General features: G+C 39.2%; 3 protein-coding genes across 3 annotated transcripts; 2 read left to right on the forward strand and 1 right to left on the reverse strand.

The window, feature by feature from the left end:
• Window positions 1-1,612: 1,612 nt before the first annotated feature.
• Window positions 1,613-2,371, reverse strand: LOC139853864 (uncharacterized). The gene has a single exon (XM_071843206.1). It carries the CDS (start codon window positions 2,369-2,371, stop codon window positions 1,613-1,615), a length of 759 nt encoding a protein of 252 aa, XP_071699307.1.
• Window positions 2,372-5,504: 3,133 nt separating this feature from the next.
• Window positions 5,505-6,962, forward strand: LOC139853865 (uncharacterized). The gene is made up of 2 exons (XM_071843207.1): window positions 5,505-5,805; window positions 5,896-6,962. Exons 1-2 carry the CDS (start codon window positions 5,505-5,507, stop codon window positions 6,960-6,962), a joined length of 1,368 nt encoding a protein of 455 aa, XP_071699308.1.
• Window positions 6,963-9,553: 2,591 nt separating this feature from the next.
• LOC139853866 (secreted RxLR effector protein 161-like) lies at window positions 9,554-10,135 on the forward strand. Its single transcript, XM_071843208.1, has one exon. The coding sequence runs from the start codon at window positions 9,554-9,556 to the stop codon at window positions 10,133-10,135; it is 582 nt and encodes a 193-aa protein (XP_071699309.1).
• The last annotated feature ends 395 nt before the right edge of the window (window positions 10,136-10,530 follow it).

Here is a 10,530-nt window from a genome sequence, read left to right on the forward strand (position 1 = left end):
TCGCTCTCGAATAAATAGTCTAGTCTGTCACCAAACAGACTTCTGCCGTACGGGAACTAGGGAAAGTCATCCCTTAAAGAGGCAGGAACGTGCTAGTATGTTACTGTGCGCGTGCTATTTAAGTCAAGTAGCTATTCTGCATTCAAAGGCATGAGAAATAATTGACTGAAAATGACTTGTTGCTTTAATATAATCGAAAAAACGATTTTACAATAACGCAGCATACGGTCGACCTACAAAGGCGCGTTGTTTTAGTAATTACATGTAAATCTAGACAAAGTAGGTGAGTGATCAATTCTCCTAATTTCTATATTACATGTAGCATTTCTTAAGTACGGTAGCATGCCAGGTCCGCTTAATTGGATTATCCTTTAGCTCTGCCAGTTTGTAAGTTCCAGTGTTACTAATCCCAATGACCTTGTAAGGTCCCTCCCAGTTTAGCCCCAACTTTCCAGTGTTTTGGACCCTGCTCACTTGATTGTCACGTCACACAAGATCTCCTTCTTTGTATGCTCTTGCCCGCACACGCTTATCGTAATATTTTGCAATGTGCTATTTATTGGCCGCTTCACGAATTGCCGCCTTTTCTCTGCGCTCTTCCGCATAGTCCAAATTGGTGTGCAGCTTTTCATCATTTCCCTCTTCACTGTATGACAACATTCTTTGAGTTCGGACGGTTATCTCTGCTGAGATCACCGCCTCAGAGCCGTATACCAAACTAAACGACGTTTCTCCCGTGCTGTTCTTGTGCGTTGTTCTATGCGCCCACAAGACTTTTGGCAGTTCATCCACCCATCCTTTGCGCTTCATTCCGAGCCTTGCTTTGATAGCATGCATAATATCCCAGTTCGTAACCTCGCATTGACCGTTGGCCTGTGGGTGCGTGACGGAGGTGAAACTCTGCTTAATGTTCAAGCCTTGAAGCCAGCTGTGAAAGGGGTTACCTTCGAATTGCGTACCATTGTCGCTGACAATTTCGTTTGGTATTCTAACCCTACATACAATGCTTTCCCAGAAAAAATCCTAACCCGCTTACTAGTTATAGTGCGCAGGGAATTCACTTCTACCCATTTGGTGAAGAAGTCAATAGCGACCACCAAATACTCCGCATTCCCTGCGCCTTTTGGGAAAGGTCTCACTATATCGATAGCCCATTTGCAAAATGGCCATGGTGATGTGATCGGTATCATAGGATGTTGGGGCGCCCTGTTAACCGGTGCGTGTAATTGGCATTCTTGACAAATCCTTATCCTTTCTGATGTTTCGGCATACATCCTCGGCCAGTAACACCCTAGTCGCTTAATATTTTTGGTGACTGTCCTGAAGCCTAAGTGTAACCCGCATGATCCTTTGTGAACTGTATCAATAATTGTCGCGGACTCCTTTGGCCCTACGCACCGAAGGGTTGCGCCGAGATGGGATTTCCGGTATAGGATATCTTCTCGTAGCTCATAATTGGGCGCCTTCACTCTAATCCTTGTTGCTTCTTTCTCATTCTTCGACAGGGATTCGGTCCGCAGGAATTCGATAATATCCGTCATCCAAGTCCTTTCTTCCTCTTTGACTGACGCGATCGTCACATCTGGCTCGGTAGACTTCTTGAAAATTTGTTCTACCAGTACTTCTTTTCCATATGGTTAAATGTAAGAGCTGCTAACTTGCTGAGTACGTTTGCCTGTTTGTTTTGACTCCTCGGTATTTGACTGATCCTGAAATCGGTGAACGTATCCGCCAAAGAGTGGACCAGAGCTAAGTATGACTGCATGGATTTGTCGTTAGCATCGAACGTGCCATTTATCTGATTAGCTACCAATTGCGAATCTACATAGGCTTGTAGTTTCTTTACTCCCAGCTCCTGATCTATCCGCATTCCTGCGAGTAGCGCTTCATATTCTGCCTCATTGTTTGTTACTTTGAAATTGAATCGCAGTACATACGTGTGCTCTTCATAATGTGGGCTAGTGAGGATTAAACCTGCTCTGGCGCCTTCAGAGCTGGCTGTGCCATCGGTATATAGTTCCCACAATTCAGGAGAGGGCGCGGGGAGTTGTTCAGGATCGCAGATTGTTGGCATATCGGCGGCTGTCTCGGCCAGATAATCTGCCATTACCTGACCCTTAATTGCATTTCTAGCACAATACGTGTTTTCATGCTCGCCCAGCTCTATTGCCCATTTAGTCAACCTCCCATATATTTCTGGCTTATAAAGTAGTTGCCGAATAGTTTGATCAGTGAGTACCGTAATCGGGTGTGCTTGAAAATACCTGCGCAGTCGACGGGAAGTGATGACCAGCGCGTACACCAGCTTTTCTATGGGGAGGTAGTTTAGCTCACTCCCTGACAGCGCTTTGCTGATAAAGTATATGGGCATTTGCGCATCTCCTCATTCGGCGAAAAGGACGGAACTAATAGCTTCTTTAGATACCGCAAGGTAAAGTATCAGAGTTTCACTCGTGATTGGGGTTGTTAGCGTAGGGAGATTTTTGAGAAGCACTTTCATTTCTTGGAATGCCTTTTCTTCCTCGTCAGTCCATTTCTATTTTCTTGACGCAGTCTTTCAAAGTATCAAAGAACGGGAGCGATCTTTCCACGACCTTGGATAGGAATCGCGTTAATGCGGCTAACTTCTCATTGAGGCTGTGAACTTTCTTTTTTGTTTTAGGAGAGGGCATCTTTTCAATCGCTTCTATTTTGTTTGGGTTTGCTTTGATTCCCCGCGGAGTTACGATGTGCCCTAAGAAGTTTCCTTCTTCTTCCTCGAAGCTACACTTAGCGAGTTTAAGCTTCATATTAATGCTCCTGAGCGTGTCAAATGTTTCCAGGATGTCGGATAATAACTGCTCCCCGGTGTTGCTTTTAATGACAAGATCATCAACGTACGGCTCAAGGTTGCCCCTGATTTGTTTAGCGAACGCGGTGTCTATGATGCGCTGATAGGTAGCACCCACGTTTTCCAATCCGAAGAGCACCTTGGTGTAATAGTATATCCCTTGGTCTGTGTGGAACGCGGTCTTCTCTTCGTCTTCCCCAGCCATTTGTATTTGGTGATACCCTTTGTAAGCATCCAAGAAGCATTTAAACCGGAAATCGGCGAGCGATTCGACCTTCTGTCTATCTCTGGCAGCGGATAATTGTCTTTAGGGGTAGGCTTTGTTAATATCTTTAAAATCGATACAAAGTCGCCACGTTCCATCGGATTTGGCTACCAAGACGGGGTTGGCCACCCATGTCTGGTAGTTCACTTTGCGTAGTATGTTAGCTTTGACCAACTTATCGACTTCTTTACGCAACCATTCACTTTTGTCAGGCGCCATCGGTCGCTTCTTCTGTTTGATCGGAGTCAAATTGGTACTAGCGCGGAGATAATACTGTGCTATCTCTCGTGGTACCCTGGTCATATCGGCGCCGCGCCAGCAGAACACGTCTGAATTGGAGATGAGTATATTTATCAATTTCTCTTTAGTTTCTTGTGTGAGATTTTCCCCTATATTCACCTTTTGTTCTGGATACTCGGGATTAACCACGACCCACCATTCATTCGCGCCTTTCTCTTCGTGAGTAATGTCCCTTTTATCGGTAACAAATGCAAACAAGGCATCCAGTAGTGTTGATTCGAGGGTGGCCACTCCTCGCTATGTTGGAAATTGGACCATCCCATGGATTGTGGATGGTATAGCGCCAAACTTTTGGATGGAGGTTTTTCCTTGTATAGCATTATATCTAGAGTACGAGTGCACTACGAAGAATTCCAAGCTTTCGGTGCGCTTTTTCAACTTGTCCTTGATGTCTCTCAGCTCCAACCTCAAGTCTAATATTCCAACAGGCCATGCTGACTCTCCTGAAAACTCCGATAAAGCTGTGGTTGGAGGCTTGATAGTCTGTCTGATCGGTGTGGGCAACTGTCGAAAGCAATGCTCGTACATGATATCACACTACTGCCATTGTCCATGTGAAGGCGCTTCACACCATGACCTGACTCGGGTAAATATCCTTGTACAACAATGGGCGCTCGGGAAGTGTTGAACGCTCGAACAGTGGGGAAAGATATCTCTGTCGCTTCCAAGCTTCCGCCAGTGCCAGCTTTGCGCTTAGTTCCTAGCTGTTGTTGGCAGTTGGCCATTGAATGCACTTATTTCATCGTAACAGGTGCCTGTATAGAAAAAATAAGTGAGTAGTGGACATACAGAGAAAAGATCAAATCAAAACCTTTTAACTTATGTGTCCCACGGATGGCGCCAAATGATCAAGCATAGAATATTCGGGTCGGGTTCGATCCATGCTTGACATCGAAGAAGGGGGATTTAAGGGTCAATTGAGTTTAACTCTTCGGTTTGGAGTACCGTGAATAACCTCTTGCGAGATGAGGATCTCAACAGGGGTGGTTAAACATAGACCCACCATCGGCGGGAAGTCCGGTTAACGATGGCTCGCGCTGGGTTATAGGGTTTATGTTCAGAGAACGCTACCTGTATATCAAGAATGTCTGCTGGAAGGCTATAAGTCCGGTAGCGCGAGTATAATTGCGCTATATAGATAGCGCAGCTAGTTCGTACTTTAGTACTTAAAATAGTATGTGTGTAAATCCCAAAAATGGAATCCTTTTGCATTGTGATTTGAGTCCGTTATTTATAGCTACATTGCCGTTTGTTTATTGGAGCCACATATTCCATGTTGCATTCTTTTATGTACTGCCTGAACGCTTGGAAGAGTGGACCAGGGAACAGTACTATTACTTTTGTGCTAGTTGTCTGTCACTTTGCAGAGATTGTGGCAAGTACAGGACACGTCATCCTCTTAGAGCACGCTAGACATACCTAGCGCAAATTTACTTGCTCCTAGAGTGCCATAGCGCTAGGGTTGTGCACACATGATGCAAGTGTGATGCGCAACATGAGCTAATCGGGTATGTGTATCATTATAAACTATCTTCTTAAAGGGATCTAGAAGGTAGTTGTGTTTTCACTAGGATTGTGCATTAGGATCTTGTGGTAAGAGCTTTAGGTGTTTGTGAAGTCTTCAAAGGGACGTAAGGATTCACAAGTTGCAACTTATCTAAGTACTAGTGTTGTATCCGGACACTGCACCGAGTTTGGAGTATCATAGTGAAGAAAAATCTCAATTTGTAGAATTGGGGAGTGGATTAAGGAAGATTAGTTAACATCTTCCCGAACCACTATATATCGTTGTGTTTGTTCTCTCTTCCTTTATCTCTTTGATTACATATACTGATATACATATACATATATTTTATACATATTATTTGAGAACAAACATTTCAAGTGACACTATATCAAGTTCAAGTTCAAGAAAACGTAAAGAAATTTTTAAAAATCGACTAAGTAACAATTCACCCCCTCTAGTTACTTACAATTGGTATCAGAGCGGTTGCTCTAAACATTTTGCTAAAAATTACTAATTTGAAATTAAGACTAATTTTTGAAAATCTTAGAGTTTAAGATCATGGAACAAAAATTTGAGAACTTGAATTTAGTGAAGGTTGCTCCATGCAAAGGCCTCCACTTCTTGAAAGTGAAGGATTTTGTTATTGGAAGCATCGATTTGAAATGTATGTCCGCTCCAAAGATATAGACTATTGGAACATCATTACTAAAAGTGATTATGTTCCATTTAAGTTTGGTGATGATAGAAAAACTAAAATCTGTATACCCGAGGAAGAGTGGACTAAGGAACACAAAGTAGATGTAGGCAAAAACTATGAAGCAAAAATGACCATTTTTAATACTTTGCCTAGGAAAGAATATGAGAGAGTTTTTATGATGGGTATTGCTAAAGAAATTTGGGATAGTATCATGGTTACTCATCATGGAAACCTACAAGTCATAGAAAATAAAGTAGAATTGCTTATAACTAAATATGAACAATTTGCCATTAAAGATTATGAGAAAATAGATAGTGCTTATACTAGATTTAACAATATTTGTTCAAGTTTGAAAGCTCTAGGTACAATTTATACGGATAAGCAATATGTTCGAAAGTTCTTGAGAGCTCTACCATCAAGATGGAGACCAAAAGTGACGGCCATTGATGAATCAAAGAATGCGGAAAAGTTAACTCTAGATGAACTCATTGGAAATCTCAAAGTACATGAGGTCATACTAGACAAAGATGATGAAGCGGAAAAGGCCAAAAGAGAGAAGAACAAGTCAATTACTCTAAAGGCTAAGATTCGTGAAGAATATGATATCGATGATGATGACGATATTCTAAATGATGATGAACAACTTGCATTCATTGTTCGCTCACTTAAGAAATTTTATCGAAGGCCGGGAAACCATGTTCGTCCTCTAATGGAACCAAATAAGACACCATTCGATTCCAAGAAGAAGTTTGTGCGAAAATGCTTCGGGTGCGGTGATCCAAATCACTTGATAAGTGAATGTCCAAAGAGAAAGAATGAAAAGGCTTTTCTTAGAGGTGCATCGGATGATGAAGAAAATGACACACAAGAAGAGGGAAAAGAAACGTGTCTCATGGCCATTGATATTCCAAATGACGACAACGAAGCATCACAAGTCGGACAAACCGATAATGAGGTACTTTCAAATACGTTTGAGTTTAATGTTGACAACTTTGTTAAATTATGTGTCTTGAATAATAAAGTAAGTAATAACAACACAAGTCTAAAGGAAGAAAATAACTTACTTAGGTTAGAAATCTTACAACTCAAAGAAAGAATCTCCAACTCACAAGAATGTCTTACATGTGATGATTTAAAACATGAAAACCTTGTTTTAAACAAAGCTAACAAACTACTTGAAAATAGAATTAAATTTTCAAAATATGATGGAAGTAGTAAAGTGCTAGAAAACATTTTGAATGTTCAAAAATCAAAAAATAACAAACGAGGGTTAGGATATAAGGAGAATAATCTTGAGGTAGAAACATCTAAACACAAACCTATAGTGTTTGTTAAACTCCAAGAAAAACCCAAAGCAGTATAAATATTAAAACCAAAAGGAGGAAAATCAACAAAGGCTACCATGATTGATCAAGTTAAAACAAATTGGAAAGAAATCAAGTCACTTGTGAAAAATCCTTTAAAAAGAATTGTTAATCAAAATACTAGGAGTAACAAGACCGAAACTAAAACACATCTCAAAAAGAACAATAATGTCAAAATTGTGAGAAGATGGGTTAGAGTAGGAATCTTTGATGCTAATCATCCCGGACCCAACAAACATTGGGTACCAAAATTATTGATTAATTAAATATAGGTATGTCTCAATGGTGTTGTACAAAATGAATATTGGATAATTGATAGCGGATGTACAACACACATGACGGGCAACAAAGAATTCTTCACAAAGAATACGGAGCACAATGGAGGTGATGTAATCTTTGGTGGCAATGTGAGAGGAAAAATCGTCGGTAAAGGTAACATTACTAATCAAAAGATTACACTAGATAATGTGTTACACATTAAACATCTAAGCTTTAACTTGCTAAGTGTAGGAAGAATATGTGATAAAGGATATAACATGACATGTACTAAAAATTCCTCACACAAAATAAAAGATGGTAAAAGTGTCATAAATGGAATTAGGAAGAAAGGCCTTTATACATGTAAACTAGATGACTTCAAACATGTAGATATTTGTCTAACCTCTATACATGATACTATTACTTTGTGGCATAGAAGACTAGGGCATGCTAATATGAAATTAATTCATAATATATCTTCAAAAGACATAGTTAGAGACTTGCCTAGACTGAAATATGAAAGTCATTTTTGTGATGCATGCAAAGTAGAAAAACAAGTTCATGCAAGTCATAAGCCTAAGAATTTTATCTCTACTAAAAGATGTCTAGAAATTTTACACATGGATTTATTTGGGCCATCGGCCCTACAAAGTTATGGAGGAAATTTTTATACTTTGGTAATAGTAGATGATTTTTCAAGATATACATGGACACTATTTCTAAAGCATAAAAATGAAGCGTGTGAAAGATTTATAATTTTTGCTACTAAAATAAAAAATTTACTTGGTTATACTATAGTAACAATAAGAATGGATCATGGTAGAGAATTTGATAATGATGCACAATTTGGAGTCTTTTGTGATTTAAATGGTATTTCTCATAATTTCTCGGCTCCTCGCACACCTCAATCTAATGGGGTTGTTGAAAGGAAAAACCAAACTCTTCAAGAAATGAGTCGAACAATGTTAAATGAACAATCTATACCCCAAAAATCTTGGAGTGAAGCCATTGCCACCTCCACCCTACATTCAAAATAGAGTCTTAATTAGGCCATCAATGGATAAAACACCCTATGAAGTCTTGAATGGTAAAAACCAACAGTAAGTCATCTTAGAGTATTCGGGTGCAAATGCTTCATCTTAAACAAAAAGAAATATCTTACAAAGTTTGAACCCAAAGCGTACGAGGGAGTGTTCTTAGGATACTCGTTAGAAACTAAGGCATATAGAGTTCTAAATAAATACACCAATGTCATAGAAGAATCCCTAGATGTCACATTTAATGAAACTCCTCCTCTACCTAATACTAACCTTTAGAAGATGATGACGTGATATAACAAGATGTTGTAGAAATAATGCCTACTCAAGTTGAGTTCAATGAAGTAAATGAGGATGGATCTCATTTAAAACCAAGTAAAGATATCTTAGCATCCTCGATCGATCTTAAACATGTTAAGGATCATCCTATAGAACAAGTCATAGGAGATATCAATACTAGAACCACTAGGTCTCAAGCATTCAACCTAATTGCCAACTATGCTTTCATCTCCTAAATAGAACCCAAAAATATTAAGGAAGCCCTATTAGATGAAAGTTGGGTAGAAGCAATGCAAGAGGAATTAAATCTATTCCAAAGGAGTGATGTATGGGATTTAGTTCCTTTACCTAGTAAGAGCAACATTTAGGTACCAAATGGGTTTATAGAAACAAACTAGATGAAGATGGCAATGTATTTAGAAACAAAGCTAGGCTAGTTGCACAAGGATATAGCCAACAAGAGGGAATTGATTATGATGAAACATTCGCCCCCATCGCTAGGCTAGAGTCCATAAGAATACTTCTTGCATATGCATGTGCCAATAATTTCAAACTTTATCAAATGGATGTCAAAAGTGCTTTTCTAAATGGTGTCATAAATGAAGAAGTATAAGTGTCATAACCTCCGAGATTTGAAGATTTTGAAAAAACCATACCATGTTTTTAAACTTAAAAAGGCTCTTTATGGACTTAAACAAGCTCCTAGAGCATGGTATGAAAGATATAGAACCTTTTTGGTCAATCATGGTTATGAAATGGAAAAAATTGATAATAAACTCTTTATTAAAAAGCATGAAAAAGGCTTAGTTATAGTTCAAATATATGTTGATGATATTGTATTTGGTTATACTAACGAATCTCTTAGTAATAAGTTTTCTAAGTTAATGCATGATGAGTTTGAAATGAGCATGATGGGTGAACTCAAGTTCTTTCTCGGATTACAAATCAAACAACTAGAAAATGGAACATTCATCAATCAACAAAAGTACATTCATGAAATGATCAAAAAGTTTGGAATGGAGAACTCAAAACCAATAGCGACTCCTATGGCAACTAATGTGAAACTTACTTTAGAAGGAGAAGGAGAACTGTTTGATAACACTAAATATAGGGGAATGATTGTATCCCTTCTATATTTAACGACAAGTCGGCCCGATATCATGTTTAGTGTGTGCTTGTGCGCAAGATTTCACGAAAATCCAAAGACATCACACGTTGAGGCGGTTAAAAGGATCTTTAGATACTTAAAGGGGACAATACATCTTGGGTTATGGTATCCAAAGTTCACCGGGGTTGATATTATGTGCTTTGCGGATTCCGACCACAGAGGATCAATGATTGATAGAATATGTGCGTTCTTGGGTCTTTGTTTAACATCATGGTTCTCGAAGAAGCAAGGTCTTTGTTTAACATCATGGTTCTCGAAGAAGCAAACCTTCGCTGCATTATCTACCACTGAAGGTGAATATGTAGCTGTGGGAAGAGCATGCGCACAAGTGTTATGGATGAAACAAACCTTCCTTGATTACGGTATCATCTCATCCGAAATACCCATATGTTGTGATAACAAAAGTGTTATAGACCTATCTAAAAATTAAATATTACACTCTAGGACTAAACACATAGACATTAGGTACCACTTCCTTCTTAACCACGTCCAAAATGGTAATATTGTGATAGATAAAGTAGTATCTGCTGAAAACATAGCTGACATATTCACTAAACCCCTTAAAAAGGAGACCTTTAATCTGCATAGGAAGGGGTTGGGAATGATGGAACATACTCCGTAAAATTTTCTGCACATCACGCACGGTCGAATTACGGTCGACCGTGTATGCGACCGCCTGGCGTCCGACGAATTCTTTTGTCTTTTATGTACCCTCTTTAAATATCCAAACAACTTTTTCACCAATCACATCTCTTCTTTAAACCCCAACCACTGGATCTCTAGATTTTCTTTTGTCCTATTTTCAAAGTACTCTTCAAAGTGGTC

The sequence above is a fragment of the Rutidosis leptorrhynchoides genome, chromosome 6 (genome assembly GCF_046630445.1).
Source record: "Rutidosis leptorrhynchoides isolate AG116_Rl617_1_P2 chromosome 6, CSIRO_AGI_Rlap_v1, whole genome shotgun sequence".
Taxonomy (NCBI): Eukaryota; Viridiplantae; Streptophyta; class Magnoliopsida; order Asterales; family Asteraceae; genus Rutidosis; species Rutidosis leptorrhynchoides.

Bases quoted from the DNA above. Each gene is read 5' to 3' on its own strand.
- LOC139853864 (XM_071843206.1), bottom strand. From the start codon at position 2,371: ATGCCCATATACTTTATCAGCAAAGCGCTGTCAGGGAGTGAGCTAAAC.
- LOC139853866 (XM_071843208.1), top strand. From the start codon at position 9,554: ATGGAGAACTCAAAACCAATAGCGACTCCTATGGCAACTAATGTGAAA.
- LOC139853865 (XM_071843207.1), top strand. From the start codon at position 5,505: ATGCAAAGGCCTCCACTTCTTGAAAGTGAAGGATTTTGTTATTGGAAG. The intron at 5,806-5,895 runs GTATCATGGTTA...TTGCCATTAAAG, and splicing joins TGCTAAAGAAATTTGGGATA to ATTATGAGAAAATAGATAGT.